The 21,727-nt window shown below is 42.3% G+C and overlaps 1 protein-coding gene across 2 annotated transcripts in view; it reads left to right on the top strand.

The window, feature by feature from the left end:
- The window catches only part of cep97 (centrosomal protein 97), a 39,025-nt gene extending 20,782 nt beyond the window's left edge, over positions 1–18,243 (top strand). For both annotated transcript variants that reach the window (XM_055644968.1, XM_055644969.1), the window contains exons 9-11: positions 6,971–7,751; positions 11,449–11,524; positions 15,438–18,243. In XM_055644968.1, the coding sequence (XP_055500943.1) occupies positions 6,971–7,751; positions 11,449–11,524; positions 15,438–16,079 (1,499 nt within the window). In that variant the 3' untranslated portion in view covers positions 16,080–18,243. The remainder of the gene's footprint in view (positions 1–6,970; positions 7,752–11,448; positions 11,525–15,437) is intronic.
- Positions 18,244–21,727: the final 3,484 nt, after the last annotated feature.

Genomic DNA, 21,727 nt, shown 5'->3' with positions numbered 1-21,727 from the left:
GACTGACGTGTAGTACGTAACGGAATGTCACGGCCGCCATTTGTTTATGCCAAACACGACATCTTTGGTAGCGGGGACGGACTCTACAGTTATACAATCTGCTCTTACATCAGGTCGCAGGGAAAATATACTAGAGGCTCCTCGAGTATCTTTGGGGGAAGAGGATGTTTCCTCCACTCCTGAGTTGATCCAGGACTGATTCCCAATACCAGATGAAGGCGGCCGGCGGGAGAGCCCCAAGCGTGTACCCGTGGTCGGCGCTCCTGAGGCAGCGGGCAATGCTCCTCTAGTATCAGGAAGATTGTTCCCGATGTTGGGGAAGTCCAGAACAAGGGGTCACAGTTTAAGGATAAGGGGGAAATCTTTTAGGACCGAGATGAGGAAAACGTTTTTCACACAGAGAGTGGTGAATCTCTGGAATTCTCTGCCGCAGAAGGTAGTTGAGGCCAGTTCATTGGCTATATTTAAGAGGGAGTTAGATGTGGCCCTTGTGGCTAAAGGGATCAGGTGGTATGGAGAGAAGGCAGGAACAGGATACTGAGTTGGATGACCAGCCATGATCATATTGAATGGCGGTGCAGGCTCGAAGGGCCGAATGGCCTACTCCTGCACCTATTTTCTATGTTTATATCTTTGGTGTAATCCGTTCCAAAGATTGATCCGCTCTATCATCTTTGGTGTAATCAGTGTTGTAGGGAACAGTGTTTTATATAAATGGTGAATGGTGAGTAGGTCCGCAGGCTCCGTGACTGGAGCTCCAGGTCGTTCCTGCTGGAGGCCGCTCCATGGTGCTATGCCCCAACGACAACGGAGACCCGACAGAGAAAAGGTTGGGTTCTCCGTGCAGGGGATAGATTTTTTAAGGTCTGAAGAAGGGTTTTGGCTCGAAAAGTTGCCTATTTCCTTTGCACCATAGATGCTGCTGCACCTGCAGAGTTTCTCTCCTAGTGTTTTATATAGCATCGATAACTTCACATAGTTAGTTAATATTATTGTAAATTTATTTTATATTATTGTACATTGCAGCTCAATAAAATGGCATCATGTCATACCCATGTCATACTACGCTTTTTTCGCAGAGTGGCGCATCTTGCTCTGCTCTATAATCTTTGCTTACCAGTGGATTACACATTTGTATGTGCCTCTATTGGCAGGAATGAGCATTGTATAGGATGTTGTATCTATAGAAATTACTTTAACAATGAAGATACAATGAAGATCTGTTGAAGGTTTGCTGAGAAAGTCTGTTCTCTCTCACACTGTATTTCCAGCATTTTGTTTTTAATTGCCTCCCATAGAGTAATGACATGTTTTATTAAATACAATAGATTCAGAAAAGAGCCAGCAGCATTAAACTGCCTGTTGTGTGATAGATAAAGAGGGCCATTAGCAATTACAAAATTATATTCCACCATTTACAGCTTGATGCCCTGGTATATGTCTCTTATAGTCTACCATTATCATCAAACCAGTTCAACACTGGTTCAATGCTGATTATAGAAGAATCTGCCAGAAGCAGCACCAGGTTACACCAAAAAAAGATGGCACTCTGGCGAAAGCTTAACACTAAACCATGTCCATCCTACATAATGGAAGAAGCGTGGTATTGAGTTGGGCATGTCTACAAATGAGCAATGGCTTTGGTAGCAGGTAGACTGTGAGTTGGAAGGAGTGAGGCTTCAGAGGGATAGAGATGGGGAAAGAGCAATGTTGTAACAAATAGAATATAAGGTGGAAAATGTGACGTCATCCGCTTTGGTACAAAAGATAAAGAGTATTTTTGAAATGGTGAATGTGTTCATCTTTTGAGGAACCTAGCCATCTGCATACAAGAGTAGAGAAATCTTGCACTAATTACAATCCAATACAATACAATTTATTTGTCATTTGAACCCCATTGAGGTTCAAACAAAATGTTGTTTCTGCAGTCATACACACAAGAAAGAACCAAGACACAACACAATTTACACAAACATCCATCACAGCGCATCTCCTCCTCGCTGTGATGGAAGGCAAAGACTTATCTCTCCCCTGCACTTCCCATTCCCCTCCCAATGTCAGAGTCAAAGTCAAAGCCCCCGGTGGGCGATGGCAATTGTCCCGCGGCCATTTACGCCACGCCGGGTGATGCAAGGCCACGCTCTGGGTCTTGCTGTTGGAGCCCCCGGCGGGCGCTAGCAAAATCCCACAGCCATTCCAAGCCGCGCCGGGCGATGATGTAAGGCCCCGCTCCAGGTACTCTTCAACCCCGCAACTGGGGAGGGTGAAGTCGCTGTTGCGGAAGCCCATGAAAAGCGGTCTCCCAGCAGGGACCTGCGGGCTCCCGGTGTTCCTGTCTGCCAGACCTGCGGTAAGCCTCCGAATCCCCAGAGTCAGGTCGCAGCAGCGCGTCACCACCGCTCCTCCCGCTCCGAACTCGGCCAGGTCCATGATGGTAAGTAGGTCCGCAGGCTCCGTGACTGGAGCCCCAGGTCGTTCCTGCTGGAGGCCGCTCCACGGTGCTAGGCCCCAACGACAACGGAGACCCGACAGAGAAAAAGTCGGGTTCTCCATGCAGGGGATAGATTTTTTAAAGTTTCCCCCCCCACCCCCCGCCCCCCACGCCACATACACACATACACACAAAAAAAAATAATAAAAACTACATTCAAACGAGACAAAAAATAATAAAAAGACAGACGGACTGCAGAGGCCGCTGCGACGTGAGTCGCGCCGCCCACCGGATAATTATATAGAGCCTTAGTTAAACTGTACTTGAAATACTAATTATAAGTCTTGTCTCCTATCCAAGGAATTATTGACTTGTGAATGGAGAAATCCAGTGAAGATTCACCAGATTAATTTCTGGGAAAGCAGGTTTGTGGTATGAGGAGAAATTAAGACTAAGATGTACTTTAGTTTAGAATTTTGCATGTCTAGACAGGGTGGATGCAGAGTTGTTGTTCAGTTGGCTCGGGTGTCAATAAAACATGGGTTACAGTCAGGAGATTTAAAAGCAACAATGAGGAGAAATGTCATTACCCAAGATGCTCTTGATTCTTTGGAAATCTATACTCGAGTGAACTGTACTGTGGAAACTTAATTGCCAATTATATTCAAAGTTGAGATTGAGAAGATTTTTAGATATTAGGTACATGGATATAAACTATTTGGAGGGATGGGGGCCAAAAGCGGGCAAATGGGACTAGCTTAGATGAGGTATCTTGATCAGCATGGACAAGTTGGTCTGAAGGCTCTGTTTTTTTGCTGTATGATTCAATGATTCTAACCTAAATCATTTCATATATGTGATAGTAGGTATGTTACAATACTTATCTTCAGCGGCGCTGCAATTCTGCCACTGGCTGTGCGCGCAATTTTGCGCGGGGGGGGGGCGGAGTTAAAACGCGTTTTTGTTTCTTACCTTGTCCTGGATATTTGGTTGGAGTGCAAGATCTTGTTGAAGAATCGTTCCGATGGGCGTTCTGTCTATTTTTGTTTTTTTTTAATCGCCCGACTCGTTCAGCGCTGGAGTGATTTTAAATTCAGCTTCTGAAGCCGTCTACGCCGACAACAGGAACGGATTTCACGAAGGTGACAGGTAAAAGAAAGCGGTTTATTTTGATGTATAAAAGTGGTCCTTAAGATACCTTTAGTTCGTATTTTAAGTTGCGAAACGCTGATTTAGTCCCCATACCAACGTGTTTTTCATGCCGATATGGGTGTCTAAAACACTGCAAAGCGCAACGTTCCAAATGGTCGCATTCCAGAAAAACCCACAATCAAGTTGATTTAAATGACCATTCATTTACAGGTATTAAACATTAAATTCCTTCCATTTGGCCTATAAATGCATGACAATGAGATTTAAAAATTATGTTATATTGTGAATTATTGTGTGAATGTTATTTGGACACTTAGGCTATTTAAAAATGTTAATCTATTCTTAAGAAATTGATAGATGTTTAGATCTAGTAATTGAATTTTGTAACTAGCTACACTAATTACACCTAACTAATTATAACTAACTAATTATATGCTTTAATTTCAAGTCATCTAAGTAAGATTGTTTCATATTTGTTTCAGAATGCTTCAATCTACATTAACTGCAAATTTATTTTAGTTCTCTTAATTTTTAAGAAAGTTGTGGCCATTTGACTGTCCTCGATCACAGCTTTTGTGTTAAGTCAATGGAAAAGCAATAGAGAACAAGATGCTAATTTCCGAGTATGAAGATGGCCATAACTTTTTTAATACTGAAGATATGAAAGTGAATTAGGTGGCAAATTAAACTTCTTTTTATGCTTTATCTGATGGGATAAATTACAGACTTGATTTTTAAAATCTCAAAATTTTGTAACATTGCTATTGATAGGCAGGCACCTGACGGTGAAGAAGAGCTGATGTTATTGAGTGAAATTAAGGATGGTTGGTGCTTGCAAAAGCTGACCATGAGCTTCAGCGGTGCTTTAAAGGACAATATATTGATGCAAAGCAAATGTTAATTCTTTGAGGCACTCTGGGACTGACCATACAAAGATGGGAAGGAGAAAGAATTTCTGGAGAAACAGTAATTCCACATGGGCTTATGGATTTGGAACCTCTAAGTCTTACTAAGATTACTGTGAAGTAAGAGGAGGTTTTGATCAGTCATATTAAATATATGTTACCTATGTAGTAAAATATATGTATGCTATGTAGTTCTGTATAAGTACATTTGACTAAGCCTGCGAGTTGGCACCCTTTGATGCATATGGAATATGTTTGAGATTTGGCCTACACGTACAAAAAACAAAAAAAAACATGCAGGTGGAGTAGCGTGGGAGATTTAAAAAGCATTAGTGTGAGGCCAGATGGGTAGTTTCACTTACAATGAACAGCAGAGAGGAGGTGCAGCTCAGGAATTTAAAAAGCAGCCGTCAGCGTGAGGCCAGGTTAGTGTCTGGGAATGACTATCCCCAGTGATGTATAAAAGGAAAGCAGGCCTTAGCTGAGTTGGGATCTGCTGCTTTGGGAATGGCTGTGTATAGAGTATGTAGGAAAGAACTGCAGGTGCTGGTTAAATCGAAGGTAGACTGGAATGCTGGAATAACTGAGCTGGTTAGGCAGCGTCTCTGGAGAGATGAAATGGGTGACATTTCAGGTTGAGACCCTTCTTCAGGCTGATGGAAGGGTCTGAAGAAGTCTCGACCCGAAACATCACCCATTCCTTCCCACCAAAGATTCTGCCTGTCCCGTTGATTTACTCCAGAATTTTGTGACTACCTGTGTAATAGAGTACCTGTGCTGTGATTGGGGGCAAGTATTGAGTCTTTGGTTTGTGAGGCTTCAGGGAGGAGATGAGTGGAGGGTGAGGACAAAATATGGCAGGGTTTGTTTGGCCTTAGTGCAGTAAGGATGGCAATAAGGTCACTAGTATGCTGGCCCTTGCAGGATATGGGAAGCTTCCAGGTGCCCTGTGGACAACATGTGTGGGAAGTCTATTCAGCTGCATTTCCTGATTGAGTGAGGGAACTAGAGCTGCAGCTGGATGACCTCGGAATTGTCTCGGAGACTGAGAGTTTCATATAAAGAAGTTAAAGTGAGGTGGTCACACCTTAGATACAGGCAGAAAGTAGATGGATGACGACCTGGAAAGGAAGTGGGTAGAAAGTGCAAGAATCTGTTGTGGCCATTCCTCTCGAAAGCATGTATACCCTTTTGGAAACAGTTGGGGAGGGGGGAAATGACTATTAAGAGGTGAACATAATTAAGAGAGACGGCACAGTGGTAGAATTGCTGCCTTACAGCGCCAGAGACCCGGGTTCGATCCTGAGTATTAGTGCTGTCCGTACGGAGTTTGCACATTTTCCCTGTGATCGCATGGGTTTTCTCCAGGTGCTCCGGTTTTCTCCTATATCCCAAAGATGTGTGGGTTTGTAGGTAAATTGTCCTTTCTGTGTAGGATAGAACTTGTGTCCAGGTGATTCTTGGTTGGCACGGATTGGGTGGGCTGAAGGACTTGTTCCCACGCTGTATCTCTAAAACTAAAACTAAACAACAACAGCAACAGCAATCAGGTTTGTGGCATTAAGCCTGAGTCTGAGGCACAGTGGGGTAGGGTGAAGTCAGACAGAGCTACAATAATAGGAGACTTATTCGTTTGGGGGACAGACAGGAGATTATGTATCTGCAAACGGGACTCTTAAGATGGTGTGCTGCTTCCCTGGGCCCAGGATCCATGATGTCCCGGAGTGGTTGCAGAACATTCAAGGGAGAAGGTGAGCATCCAGAGGTTGTTGTGCATATTGGCATAAATGACATGCGTAGGGAAAGGGATGAGGTCTTGCAGAGAAAATATTTAGGCGAACGGTTATATAAAAAAAGACCTTGAGGTTCGTAATCTCCAGATTACTCCCGGTGCCACATGCCAGTGAGGATAGGAACAGGAAGATAGGGCAGATGAATGCGTGGCTTTGGGGTTGGTGCGCGGAACAGGGATTCAGGGTTTTGAACCACTAGGATCTCTTGAAGGTCAGAGGTGATCCATAAAAGAGATTGGTTGTACTTGAATTGAAGGGGGGAAGTTATCTCCTCGCAGGCAGGTTTTCACGTGCTTCTCCGTAGGAATTCAACTAGATTGGCAGTGGGACGGTATGCAATGCTTAGGCGAGGCAAGTGAGAGGCTGGAAGTTGATTTAGAAGGCAATGTCACCGTTCAGTAGACTGGGTAGGCAGGAGCACGACGGAGCAAAGTAAAGATGATTGGATTAAATCACATTTCTTTCAATGCTTGAAGCCTGACTTCTATGCTGGAGGGCCCTACAAGGGAGACGGCAACATTTAAAAGACATTTGCACAGGTACACACTTAGGAAACATTTCTATGGACCAAATGCAGGCAAATTGGACTAGCTTAGACGGGGTATCATGGATGGCATAAACAAGTTGCGCCATAGGACCTGTTTCTGTACTCTATGGCTCTGACTATATACAATATATTTTTGCTTTAGAGCCGGTACTTCGCATTAACTCATGGGTTGCAGTGAGTGGCCATGGACAGCAGTCTAAAGCAGTGAACCAACTCTCACCGATCCGTAGAGAGGTGTCGGGATGTTGTCACGGTGAGCTCTTCTTGGAGGATATCCAGACTGATGAAGATAAATTGAACAGCAGCCTTTTGTCTTCTGAATCCACATTCATGCCTGTTACCACTGCAACGTCGCCTCTTTCACCTTCCCGTGATCTAAGGCTTCCTGCAGATAGTCTGACTGCAGAAGGTGATGCCTGCACACTACTGCATTTGGAAACTGGAGTAAAATGTGAAGATAGTGATGATCAAAAATACCTGAAGGCAACAAGGGAAGCAGAAGATTATGAAGCATGGGTGGAAAGATCTTGTGAGAGAAGTAAGGAAGAGAGTGTCAGCAAGGTGTTACCTGCATCCTTTCCAGTGCAAACTTGTGTTACCTTCACTTCAAGCAAAAGCACAAACTCAATGTCAGCCCAATTAACAAAGGAGCACTGTTTTCCAGACGACAATTTATTGAGTCAGGCACAAATAGAAACTGTCCAAGAGGATATGGAAGATGACTCAATGCCAGATAGACCTGATATATGTAAACCATTTGAAGAAAGCCCAGAATATATGAATAAAGCAGCTGTAAAGATTCAAGCTTGCTGGCGTGGATTCTACACTAGGAACTGGAATCCAAAGGCAAAAGAGATACGTTGTGAAATCCGACTACGTAGGATGCAGGAACATGTGGAATACTTAAATAAAGAAGTAATCAGGTGAGATATAAGAGAGGGGAGGGTTTCCTACGTTATTTAAAATTCATACTGTATTCCTTTTATGTGCATTGTATTTAGTTCAGTTTAGAGGTGCAGAGTGGAAACAAACCCTTCTGCACATTGAACCCCGTTCACTAGTTTAGTTTAGTTTAGTTTAGAGATACAGCCTGGAAAGGCTCTTTGGCCCACCGAGTCGGCACCAACCACCGTTCCCCGCACACTAACACCAACCTACACACACACGAGGGACAATTTACACTCATACCAAGCCAATTAACCTACAAACGTGTAAGTCTTTGGAGTGTGGGAGGAAACCGAAGATCACTTCAGCACCCGTAGTCAGGGTCAAACCCGGCAAGTGCTGGAAGGCAGCAACTCTACCGCTGCACCACTGTACCTCCCTTCTAGTTCATTTCCACACATCAGCGACAATTTATAGATGCCAATTAACCTACAAACCTACATGTCTTTGGAACATGAGAGGAAACCGGAGAACCTGGATAATACGCACACGGCCACAGGGAGACTGTTCGAACCAAAGATCTTAGAGCAGAGCAAGATGGGCTACTGCTGCGAAATACAATGGGCTAACGTGTAGTACGCTATGGAGGGGATCCTGGGCATTTTTCCCTGCCCATTTTAGTAACCGGAGCCTACCTGACCCGACCCGACTCGCAGTGTAATCAATGTTGCGGTCTAACAGTTTGTGTGTGTGAAATAGGGTTAGATTCATAATTCTGTCAGTTCATACTTTTTGTCAAGAATAAAATTTGACTGGTAATTGTCTTTTTTAATGTTTTTTAAACCATTTCTTTTTAAATGGCTCACAAGCAGTGTTTGAGTTGATTTTGTAGTAACCGGAACCGACCCGACTCGCAGGGTAATTGACATTGCGGGGGAAGTTTTTGTGTGTGATATAGGGTTCGATTCATAATTCTGTTAGTTCATAATTCTGTTAATTCTTGTTAAAGAATAAAATGTTTATAAACACACATACATGAATGTGATATAAGTGTATATAATCATATAACACACACAATTATATTTCTTCTGATCCAATGATGAAATTTATTTCAGTCTAAACAAGGGACATTAAATAAGGAACATTGTAAACCGCCCCACAATTCCACACACACTAGGCCTTATCCCACCCCTCAACTCTCTCGCCCCCCCCCCCCCCCCCGGGCCCCCCCCTCCCCCCCGGCCGCGCACCCCCTCTCCCTGGGCTGCGCACTCCCTCTCCCCGCTGCCCCGGACCCCACACTCCCTCCCCGCTGCCCCGGGCCGCACACTCCCTCTCCCCGCTGCGGATCCAATCTTTGGCCGGAAGCAAGATGGCGGGGACTGGTCGCTAAAATGGGTCCTATAATCACCCATGAATCCGCCCATGAGCGGACAACACGTTTGCGTGAGAGTAACCCATCTTGCTCTGCTCTAAGATCTTTGGTTCGAACTACGTACAGACAACAACCATAGTTGGGATCAAACCTGATTCTCTGGCATTGTAAGGCCTTTAGGCAGGTGGAAATCCAAAGCCCCTCACTAGACTACGAATTAAATATTTCCCCAGTGTTCATCATTATCTCTGAGTAAATCCAAGTATAATCTGTATTTGCGAGGATTGATTTAACAAGGTTTTGAAATAAATCCTAAATAACCATGCTTTGAAACTGGTCCAAATTTCCACCAATCAAATTTCCACCAATTTTATGACTAAAAGAGTGAGTAGTGGTTTTGGTCTTGAAAATTAAATAAATTTGCCATATGTAATTTTAAGAACAAGAAATTAAATAACATGCAAAATAAAAATAAATGCTAATCTAATATTTAAATACAATTATTTATGGAGCACTATTTGCAATGGATATCTTACTTTTAAAAGGGATTCCATCTGTGAAAAAGTGTCTTGTATCTGTTCTGTCTTTCGTGTGTTCAAAGTGTGGGAGGAACAACTTACCCATGCTGTATAAATGAATATGTATTCTTCTTTTAATTTGATCTAAGTAGATATTGCAAACATTCTTGTTTTTACCTCCCCCCTCCCTACTACCACAAAGGTCCCAGTCCTTGCTGTTGACCTATCTATTTGGGTATATTATGTCACAACATAAAATTACAAAAGTTATTGGAAGTCAAGGTCCTTGTATAGTAACACGTTTGAACTGACTTTAAATATCTCCACCCAATCTTCACTTTTGTTCCAACCAACTGCCAATTTGACTGCAAATATTTAGATGGCATATAAGATCCATATGTATGGAAATAGCTTTGCTTGAGGAAGAAATGACACCATGACACTTGATCACATAATTATTTTACTTAATTAATCATCTGAAGAAAATCATATAACATGAAGTATTAACAATTATTAAAAATCAATTAGTTATTAACTTTTAAAAATCTTTTTTTCTTCTGACCTCTAGGCTAGGAATCAAAGCACGACTCCTTTAATAACAAATGAAATACTGAAATGCCTTAGTGACCAGGTTTGTCTGGCTCCATTGGGTACATTTTATTAATCTTCTGTTTTGTCACTAGATAAAATACTATACAAGTAACGGTCATATTTTCTCGTCATGCAGAAGGCCATATGTCTCATTAATTTTATGCCCGGTCTTCAGAGCATTCTCATGTGTCCTATTACCTCATTAATTTTCCAATAACCTATTCTTCCTCCTATGCCATTGAGCAGAAATTTAATTTTAGTACCACTTTCAAGGATTGTTTACAATAATTGTTTAACTTGCCAATTAGCACCTTTAGGGGATATGAGAGGAAATCAAACCAGGGTAGGTCTTGACAGTGAACAGGAGGGAAATGGAATGTGTTGTAGAACAGAGGAACCTAGGAATACAAGTACATATTTTCCTGAATGTGGCATCACAAATAGTAGGCAAGGTAGTGAAAAGCCTATTGGCATGCTGATCTTCATCTGTCAGGGCATGAAGTATAGAAGTTGGTATTTTATGTTTCAGTTGTAGAATACATTGGTGAGGCTGCACAAGGAATATAATGTTCAGTTTTGGTCACCCTCGTGTAGGAAAAATGGCACTAAACTGGAGAGAGCGCAAAACGGATTTATGAGGATGTTGCCAGGACCCGTGGGACCAGGTTACAGAGAGTGGTTGGGCGGGTTAGGAATTTATTCCTTGGAGTGCAGGATCGTATAGAGGTGTATAAAATCATGACGGGAATAGATAGGTAGAGTCTTTTTCCCAGGGTTGAGGAATTAAGAACTAGGGGGTATAGATTTAAGGTAAGAGGGGAAAGATTTATTTGAAACCTGAGGGGCAACCTTTTCACATAGAGGGTCATATGCATATGGAATGAGCAGCCTGAGGAAGTGGTCGAGGTAGCTCGAATAGCAACATTTAAAATACTTTTTGATAGGTACATGGATAGGGAATAAAGGTCAAATGCAACTAACTTAGTTGGACATCTTTGGCAGCATGGATGAGTTGGGCTGAAGGACCTGTGCTATATGACTTTATGTCTTGCCTATGAGAAACCCAGATGGTCGTAGGACGAGAATGCAAAGTCCACATAGACACCATGGAGACCAGGATCTTATCCGGGTCACTGGAGCTGCGTTGTCCAATTTTGGAAGGAGTAACATTCTTCTGTAACCAATGACTCTGCCTAAAAAAGAAATAGTCTTGTCAAATGTCAAAAATGTTCTACATTTCTACTTTTATAGATGGAGGAAACAATGTGAAGAAGAACGTATTCAAAGAATGGTACAAGAAGAAGCTGTAAAGTTCTTATGGAAAGCGGTAACTTCTCTTATTGCTTATGGTCTAGTCATCTCAAAATTAAAGTGAATCTGTTTCTATATTATTCAAAGCTGAACTTTCTATTCACAATATTCCATTGTCTATCACATACCTTTTACAAAGCGTAATTAAGATGACAACATGAAGTTTAAAACAATGTGGTTTCTTAAAGCTTAAAATAAAAATTGGAAGGAGAGAAAATGACAACCATGCCCTGGATCATCCAGAACAATATTGACAGCAGATGAAACTGGGACCAGAACTTTGACACCAAGCAGTTTCACTGAATTAAACAATTATTAAGTGGCTAATATACAGAGTCAATACTTAAATTGTCATGTCTCCTCCAATACTGTGTCTTTAGTGTGTATAATGGGTTCTGGACCTCCCACAACATGATCCAGCCTAGTAGTTTTGGATTAAAGCGGCACGGTGGCGCAGTGGTTAGAGTTGCTGCCTTACAGAACCTGCAGCGCCAGAGACCCGGGTTCGAAATCGACTGTGGGTGCTGTCTGTACAGAGTTTCTACGTTCTCCCTGTGACCATGTGGGTTTTCTCCGAGATCTTTGTTTTTTTCCCACAGTCCAAAGACATACAGGTATGTAGGTTAATTACATTGTCAGTGGGCGGCGCGACTCACGTCGCAGCGGCCTCTGCAGTCCGTTTGTCTTTTTGTTATTTTTTTGTCCCGTTTTAATGTAGTTTTTATTATTTTTTAGATGGTGTGTGTGTGTGTGTGTGTGGTGGGGGGGGGGGGCCGGGGGAAACTTTTAAATTCTTTCCCCTGCACAGAGAACCCGACCTTTTCCCTGTCGGGTCTCCGTTGTCGTTGGGGCTGCAACGTGGAGCGGCCTCCAGCAGGAGCGACCTGGGGCTCCAGTCACGGAGCTGCGGACCTACTCACCATCATGGAGCTGGCCGAGTCCGGAGCGGGAGGAGCGGTGGTGGTGCGCTACTGTGACCCGACCCCCGGAGATTCGGAGGCTTACCGCAGGTCTGGCAGACAGTAATATCGGGAGCCCGTTGGTCCCTGGTGGGACACCGCTTTTCGAGGCTTCTGCAACGGCGACTTCTCCCGCCCGAGTAGCGGGGTCGAGGATGACCTGGAGCGGGGCCTTGCATCATCGCCCGTCGTGGCTTCAACGGCTGCGGGATTTTGCTAGCGCCCGCCGGGGACTCCAACAACAAGACCCGGAGCATGGCCTTGAATCGCCCGGCGTGGCTTTAACGGCCGCGGGACAATTGCCATCGCCCGCCGGGGGCTTTGACTGACATCGGGAGGGGAATGGGGAGTGCAGGGGAGAGATACGTTTTTTGCCTTCCATCACAGCGAGGAGGAAATGCGCTGTGATGAATGTCTGTGTAAATTGTGTTGTGTCTTGGGTCTTTTTTTTCATGTGTGTATGACTGCAGAAACAACATTTCATTTGAGCCTCTATGAGGTTCAAGTGACAAATAAATTGTATTGTGTATTGTGTGGCTTGGTATAATGGAAAAAGAATTGTCCCTAATGTAGGATAGTGTTAATGTGCGGGGATCGCTGGTCGGTGTGGACTCGGTGGGTCGATAGGTCTGTTTCTGTGCTGTATCTCCAAACTAAACTAAACCATATATTGGCTATTCACATGGCAGTCAATTTGAGATTAAATTGTAAAAACTAGGACCAGATTTCATACTTAAATAGGTTTTAATCTGCCTTCAACTGCATTCAGAACAAGTGTAATATAAATCCTGTATTTTTTGGCACTTTGATCAAAATCATATAGTTCGTGCAATTTGGAGGAACAGTATCTCATATTTCGCTTGGGCAGCTTACAGCCCAGTGGTATGAATATTGTTTTCTCGCACTTCAGGTAGCTCCAGTATTCCCTCGCTCTCTATCCCTCCCGCACCCAAGTGGCACTATCTTCTCGTTTTCATCCTACAAACAGCTAACAATCCTTTATCATCGTTATTTGTTGCATATCTTTCATTCATTGTTATGGTCCACATCACTGTCTATATCGAGCTTAGCACCAGTCTGAAGAAACCTTGTCACCCATTCCTTCTTTCCAGAGGAACAGCCTGCCCCGCTGAGTTACTCCGTTTGGGGAGTTCTTCTTACACATAGAGTTTGGGGGGAAGTCGTTACAGTTTTATACTGTTACTATTACTGGGAGGATGTTGAGGCTTTGGAGAGGATGCCGAAGAGTTTTATCAGAATACTGCCTGGATTTGAGGATATTAGACATAAAGAGAGGATGGCCCCCCTGCTGTCTACTTTGAAGCGTTGCAGGTTGATCCCCCAGCCTTCTGACAGCTAAATTATGAGAGGCTCAATAGGGAAGATGGTTCTTTTTTTCTTGGGAAAAGTCCCATAGGTTTAAGACCCACCCCTTTTTTACCCCCGATCAGTCTAAAGCTTTTAGATAGGCACATGGATATGCCGGGTATAAAGGGGATATAAAGGGCATCATGTTCGACTTTGTCATTTTGTGGACTGAAGGGCATGCTCCCCGAAACGTTGACTCAAAATGGACTATTGATCAGATCCTCTCTTCGCTCATCAGATTACTCACTTGGGCCTCATCTACAGACGGGCCAAACTGCAATAATCTAGAATGTATGTCAAAAGTATTTGAGATATATTTCTTAAGGCTACTGTGTTCACTGGATTCAGTCCACAGATGGTGAATTTGTTATTATTATTTCAAGTTTTTCCACGACATATGAATGAACCATTTAGACAATTGGGCCTTGGCAGAACTCTGAGCAACTACTATTCTTTCATTGTAATCTATTCTCTCTATCTATTCGCCTTGACGAGGAGCAATTTATAGAAGCCAATTAACTTATCAACCAGTAGATGTTTGGGATCTGGAGAAACCCATGGGGTTTCTAGTAGAATACTAACTCTATGCAGATAGTACTTGAGGTGGGGATTGAACCTAGGTCACTGAAGCTGAGAATGTGCCACCATGCTCTACCAACTTGTCATATGAGGAGAGATTAAGCAGACTATATCCATACACCATAAAACTTAAAAGAATGAGAGGTGATCTCATTGAAAATTACAGAATTCTTATGGTGATTGATATGATAGAAGTAAAGATAATGTTTCCGCAGGGTTGGGATATCTAGAACCGGCGACCATAGAATAAGATCTCAAAATAAGGGATTGGCCATACAAAACAAGGATGAGGATTTTTCTTTCACCCAGGGAATGGTGAATCTAAGCACCTCTACCCAAGAGAGTTGTGAAGACGAAGTATATGTGGGATAAATATAGTTATTAAGATATGAAATTAGTGGGTGAAAATAGCCCTGGGTTAAAGATCTGCCATATTCTTATTGAGTGGCAGAGAAAGCTTAAGAGAACAATTAAAAGTAGTCCATATTTATTTAAATAAAGCTCATCCCACAAAATTGAGATCAATAGACTGATCGGTGAATGAGTACTTGCATCACTGCTGAAAGCCCTGCAAGGACTGAACAAACTAAAGGTATCCTCCAGACACAAAAAACAATTGATAATTCAATACTGGACTGCATACTACCAATAACTTTAAATATTAGATTAGATTGACAACATAAACATCACGCAATTTCCTTGCATCTTCCCAAGAATACTCACTTGCGCATTCTAAATTATTCTGTGAAAATGAGTCGGCATATATAGTCAATAAAATATTTAAATGCGTAGGATGTGTAGGAAGGAACTGGAGATGCTGATTACACCGAAGACGGACACAAAATGCTGGCGGGGCAGGCAGCATCTCTGGATAGCAGAAATGGGTGACGGTTCAGGTCGAGACCCTTCTTCAGACTAGAAGGGTCACGACCTGAAATGTCACCCATTCCATCGGTCCAGATATTTAAATAGGATTCTCTTTGAATTTTTTTCAACATTGTTATCTTTTTCTTTTTGCTGCAGGTTCAGCACCTTCAGGAATGGCAGCTGTCCATGACGCATAAAGAAAATGAACTACTGCTTGTGAATGCTACAAAAGAACCCATACTTCTGCAGCCTAACCTTATTCATCCTTCTGCGCACACGTCCTTGAATAACCATAAAAGCCTCCCTTCCAGACCAAATGCTCACTCAGAGGTCTCACTGCAAGCATTTCCAGATTCTGGATTTCACTCTTCAGACATCACCCACAATTGTTTACAAGATTCTCAGAATTTTTGTAAGAGTTCCTCAGATGAGAGTATGAGCACAGTTTTAGAAGCCACCTGTGAGCTTAAAAAAATCGACACCGAGTGTTTTAAGAATGATCCTGCCGAGCAAGAAATCCAAGAATCCGTCCACACAAAATGGAACAAGGAGAACTCCAATGGCGAACAGGACAGCAGCCTTATACAGCAGTATCTCAATTCTGTAAGGCAGCTGGAGGCTGCAGAGGATGAATCCAATTTTAGCGGGAGAACAGAGTGTAATAGTCAAAATGATGTTCATGATTCCCTTTGTGGTTCTCCAATGGAAATGCCTGAAGATGACTGCTCTGAAATTCCAGATTCATTATGTCAAGCAGAAGAATGTGTCAGTGATGGACAAGATAAAGACATCGAGTGAATCGTTGACATTATGAGTTGATGGCGATAACTGAAACTGATCATGTAAGAGCAATGTTAATAAGCCCAGAATATTTATGTGAAAGCAATACTAAGAAGGCCTAAATTGTCTAAAGTGCAGGAAAAATATCGAATTTAATGCTTGTTCTTCCAAAGAAACCTATTCCAAATTGTTATTGTGCTAATTAAATTTGTTAATTTAGTTTCACCTGTTGGCATTCAACAGCATTGATTTGCATTCAAGGTCCACTTTTTAGACTTTCTTTGTTGATTATTATTTTTTCTGACAAGTATTCTCCATTCTCTTCTGGACTTCCAGTTATCTATAATTTGTGGTTCAAAGTATGAATGTGCAATTCTACATCTCTCATTTCAGCATGAGCACGATCAAGATTATTAACTTTCTGCATCTTATTTGGAAGGGGCAAAATTGTATTGTGTTCTACGACAAAACATTGTTGTATAAAAGCTTCATTATTTATTTTGACATGTTGCGTGGAATGATGATCTGATCTTAAGAGTCCAGGTATATTTGTTATTAAACCTATATGTAACTATGTCTGAAAAAATATGATGACTTCCCTTTATTTGAGTAATTTATTTTATTTACCAAAAATGCAAGTGCAAATGTATATACTTGTAAAATTAGGATCAGTGATAAATGCATAAAGATCTTCCTTATTAACATATTTATTTAAAGTCATGGTAAATAACTGAACACTAAAATATATTTAAGTTTGCTCAAAAAAAAATGTATGTTTATAATAGCAGTTTCGAAATAACAAAATCCAGACACTTCTCAAGTGATCAATTTTATTTTATTTATGGTTCTGTGTATTTTCAGTGGCAACTCTTGCAGTTTATCATGCAAGATACAATATTTCTGGCCCATACTTTGTTTTATTTTATTAAATGAAGAGTTCTCATCAGGGAAGTTAAATGGCAAGGGTGCAAACTTCATCATTAATACTGTCTTGCCATCATGAATGGCTAACTGTACAAGGGGGTAGAAGTTGAGATAAGCCTACAAATTTAGTATATAATTGTCATAGAATGAACAAAAGTTGTGGATACATCCCAATACATTATACATTAAGTATTCTAAATTTTCCACATGGATGTTTCATGGTGCCTTCACCATTCTAACCTGAAGGGATTTAAGTCAGTCAAAATTGTTTATTCTTGGATAAAAAGCATTATGCTTAGATGCGTACAGATGAAAATGCAAAATACTTCCCCTTAAAGGGACACAGATTTAAAATGTTATGTCTAACATACAAGCAGGAATAAAGATATTTGAATTCTGAGAGTTTCTGAGCACTTCAAACATCTCTTTTTGTAATGTTTTTTGTGAAAATTATTATTTTGTTTCTTTTTCAAACATTGCATCCCTGTAGGATCAATGATACTTTGATCAATAAAGCATACCATTATTGAATTTCAGATCTACAGTCATCTTTATCTGGATAGGCAATGTAATATTCTGCATTCAACTTAAACATTAATTTTTCTGTTTATATTTGACACTGTAAACAGGTTTTGTGATCTTTGTTTGGTCTTCTAAAAACTGTCCTCTGGATTCATTTTTTATTATCTAGTGTAAATACATCAGCGAGGAGGTTGACTGGACTTTGGTTTCTTCCCTCACAATGGGGACTTTGGTGCCGCTGTGGGGATGTTTGTGTTGTGGACTATTGTGTTCTGTGTTTTTGCTTTTTTTTTATTCGTATGACTGTATGGGAAATAGCATTTTGTTGTCTTTTACTTGAAGACAATGACAATAAATTGAATCAAATCAAATCAAATCAAATATAACAGTCAGTCCAAAATTCAAAATATTAAAACAATTCATGAATTTCCAATCATACTTTGATTCTAGAATGTTATATATGATATGAATTTACTTAAGGTTCAAGTAATTAGAGATCATCATCCTTGTGGGTCTGCCTTTCAATTTTGTCCCAAGTTGATCATAATTCCTCCGGCGTACCTCCTTAGTTCTACCTACGTTATTGGTGCCGACTTAGTACATTATAACTGGACCCTCCCTTTCAAGTTAACTTCACAAGACATGTCCTTAATCCCGGAGGGAGAGATAGCCTTCAGGACCCTGTCCTGGAGAGAACAGTGTCCTTTTCCATTATTATACCATCTGCAATGGCTATTTCTTTACTCCCCCCCCCCTCCCCTCCCCTGCCATGGTGCAACAGACAGTGTGCGCATCATCCATGCAGTCACCACCTTCAAACACACTGGGAACAAGAAACTCTTATTTGTTAGACAAGGTGAAGGGCTGAGATTCCTCCAAGACTATCTTTTGAATAACTCTATCTGTAGTTTTTATAATCACACCCTCAAATCTCTGACCACTGATCATATTTGAGCAAATTAATGTAAAGGTTGTGACGGCCACCTGGAACCACGTACCAGGGTTATCTGTTCCCTCCCGCCAGATGCTTTTCTGCACTTTTTCTAGGTGCAAATCCTTTCTACACCTGGAGAGGGTGCAGAACAGATTTGCATCTGTAGTTGCAGGGATCGGCGATTTCAGCTAAAGTTTAGGTGGTTCTACTTGGGAGCATAGAAGATCAGATAGTGGTACACGAGACCATGACTGGTTTAGGTAGGGTCTTCACTTTGGAAGGTGGTTTGGGAACAAGGGACACAGATTTAAAATGTTATGTCAAACATACAAGCAGGAAGGTTATTTACTCAGATGATAATTCTGAGGAAGTAACTGTCAATAAGAGTAGTGGAAAGAAAATAATCTTCAAAATGGAATTGAATAGGCGTTTGAGTTGAAAATAATTTGCAGGTCTCTAGTAAAAAGAAACAACCCAATTGCTCTACCGGGACCTAAGAAGGATCTGATGAGCTGAATGGCCTCTTTCTGTGTTGGATCAGTTCTACATTTTTTTATAGATCATACATTTTGGAGGACAAACAAGAAACAGAAATAATGAAAAGAGTACAATTCTCATGTGCATTCAGGAACGGGGATAGACACAAAATGCTGAGTAACTCAGCGGGACAGGCAGCATCTCTGGAGAGAAGGAATGGGTGACATTTCGGGCCGAGACCCTTCTTCAGACTGATGTCTGGGGAGTGGGTGGTACAGACATAAAATGTAGTCGGAGACAGTAAGACTGGTGGGAGAACTGGGAAGGAGGAGGATGGAGAGAGGGAAAGCAAGGGCAACTTGAAGTTAGAGAAGTCAATGTTCATACCACTGGGGTATAAGCTACCCAAGCAAAATATGAGGTGCTGTTCCTCCAATTTGCACTGGGCCTCACTCTGAGAATGGAGGAGGCATACAGCGGATACAGTAGATGAGGTTGGAGGAGGTGCAAGTGAACCTCTGCCTCACATGAAAAGACTTGGGGTCCTTGCACAGTCGAGGGAGGAGGTAAAGGGACAGGTGTTGCATCTCCTGCGGTTGCACGGGAAAGTACCTGGGGAGGGGGTGGTTTGGGTGGGAAGGGACAAGTTGCGGAGGGACCGGTCTCTGCGGAAAGCAGAAAGGGGTGGAGATGGGAAGATGTGGCCAGCAGTGGGATCCCGTTGGAAGTGGCGAAAATGTCGGAGGATTATATGTTGTATGCAATGGCTGATGGGGTGGAAGGTGAGGACAAGGGGGACTCTGTCCTTGTTCCGAATGGGGGGAGGGAGAGCAAGAGTGGAGCTGCGGGATATTGAGGAGACACTAGTGAGAGCCTCATCTATAATGGAAGAGGGGAATCCCTGTTCCCTAACGAATGAGGACATCTCCGATGACCTGGTATGGTAAATGACCTGGGCGCAGATGCGGCGTAGATGGAGGAATTGGGAGCAGGAGATAGACTCTTTGCAGGAAGCAGGGTGGGAAGGTGTAGTCTAGATAGCAGGGTGGGGAGAAGTGTAGCTTGTCCGCCTTCAGGAATGGGGAGATCTGTTTCTGTATATATACAATTTTTTGAAGATGGGTGGACAGATGGAGAAGGTGTCATGTTTTAAATGCCATATCCTGGCTTTTAAAGAATGCAGAAGCAGAGATGTGGGGTGTCATGAATCTATTGTTAGTGTAGCAGAAACAAATTCAATTGGAGTTTTCAAAAGCTGTTGTGTTATACTCTCTAGTAGCTATTCTTTCCTAAATAATCTACTCTCTGTCTCGTTCTGTAGTTTTTGGGTAGGTTATGTCAGAAGTGTACTGGGATACTCACAAACCTACAGTATGATTGCCCACCATCCTGGGAACACCCTCTGACCTGCAATCACTTGGTGTTATAATTTCTGTACTGCAATGAGATGACACAGATGGTGCTGCAAGTCTTACATCCGTTTTGGTATCTTTTAGAGTATTTTGTGTAATTTTGTATCCTTTGGAGCAATTTGTTATGATTCTGCCAGAGTCAAAATAGTCAGCCAAATCCAATTACACAGAGGGCTGCGGAAATTAGAAACATAGAAAATAAACGCAGGAGGAGGCCATTCGGCCCTTCGAGCCAGCACCGTCATTCATTGTGATCATGGCTGATCATCCTCTATGAATAACTCATGCCTGCCTTCTCCCCATACCCTTTGACTAGCCCCTAGAGCTCTATCTAACTCACTCTTAAACCCATCCAGTGACTTGGCCTCCATATGTGGCAGGGAATTCCATAAATTCACAACTCTCTGGGTGAAAAAGTTTTTTCTCACCTCAGTCTTAAATGACCTCCCCTTTATTCTAAGACTATGGCCCCTGGTTCTGGACTTGCCCAACATTGGGAACATTTTTTCTGCATCTAGCTTGTCCAGATAAGGACACGATTTTTGCGAATATAAGCCTAGTCTTTTAAGCCTAGTCTTTTAAGCCTAGTCTTCCTCATTTTTATTGTTTGACATGATACCATACCATTTTGACCAAGACCTTGTACACTGAGGGGCTTGCTTTATCAACTGCAGAATTGGGTTCAGAATATATGGGGGACAGAAAAGTACTTGGTTGCTGAATCCTGAGCATAACCTTCTGCCCTAATTTGTGATTAATAGGCTTCACCTTGCCATTACAGATAAATGACGATCTGCAAAGTGAAGTCATTGATTGCACTAATAACATGCGGGATGCTGATTAGTGACAGAGCAGCTGAAGCCATAGGACTGATATATAATCTAATCAAGGCATATGCCTTGCAGGTGGCACAATGTGAGTACATTCAAGGTATAGATGCTACTTACTTACTTGCTGCCTATTATGCCTCCTGGCATGTAGCGCAGCAACGAAAGTCCTCCACTCCTGTTCAGGGCTAGCTTCTGGACACTACCCCAGGTCAGGTCCATTGTCGATAGCCCTGGAAGTCCATCATGCCCAGTAGTGTTGGTTCCGTAGCATATTTGTTTTACGAGACAGGGTTGTTAGCCCTGTACTCAACCCCCAACCCGGAGGACCTGTGGATCGCGCTTCGTCTCGCCTCTACCCTTCAACCTGTCCAGCATGGGAGACCCTAACAGGAGACGAATCTCCCACTGGCATAGCTCTGGGGTTCACTGAAACACACAAGCTCCCCGACCACAACAAGGTTGCAATCCAACGGGGAGAAGGTATAGATGCACCATGTTGTAAATGTGCTAATGAAGGGCAAGTTAATGAAGTGTGTGTGGAGGAGCCTTTTGGGACAAGTGACCACA

Source organism: Leucoraja erinacea, chromosome 13, assembly GCF_028641065.1.
Source record: "Leucoraja erinacea ecotype New England chromosome 13, Leri_hhj_1, whole genome shotgun sequence".
Lineage (NCBI taxonomy): Eukaryota > Metazoa > Chordata > Chondrichthyes > Rajiformes > Rajidae > Leucoraja > Leucoraja erinaceus.
This window is presented reverse-complemented; position numbering and strand designations above follow the sequence as displayed.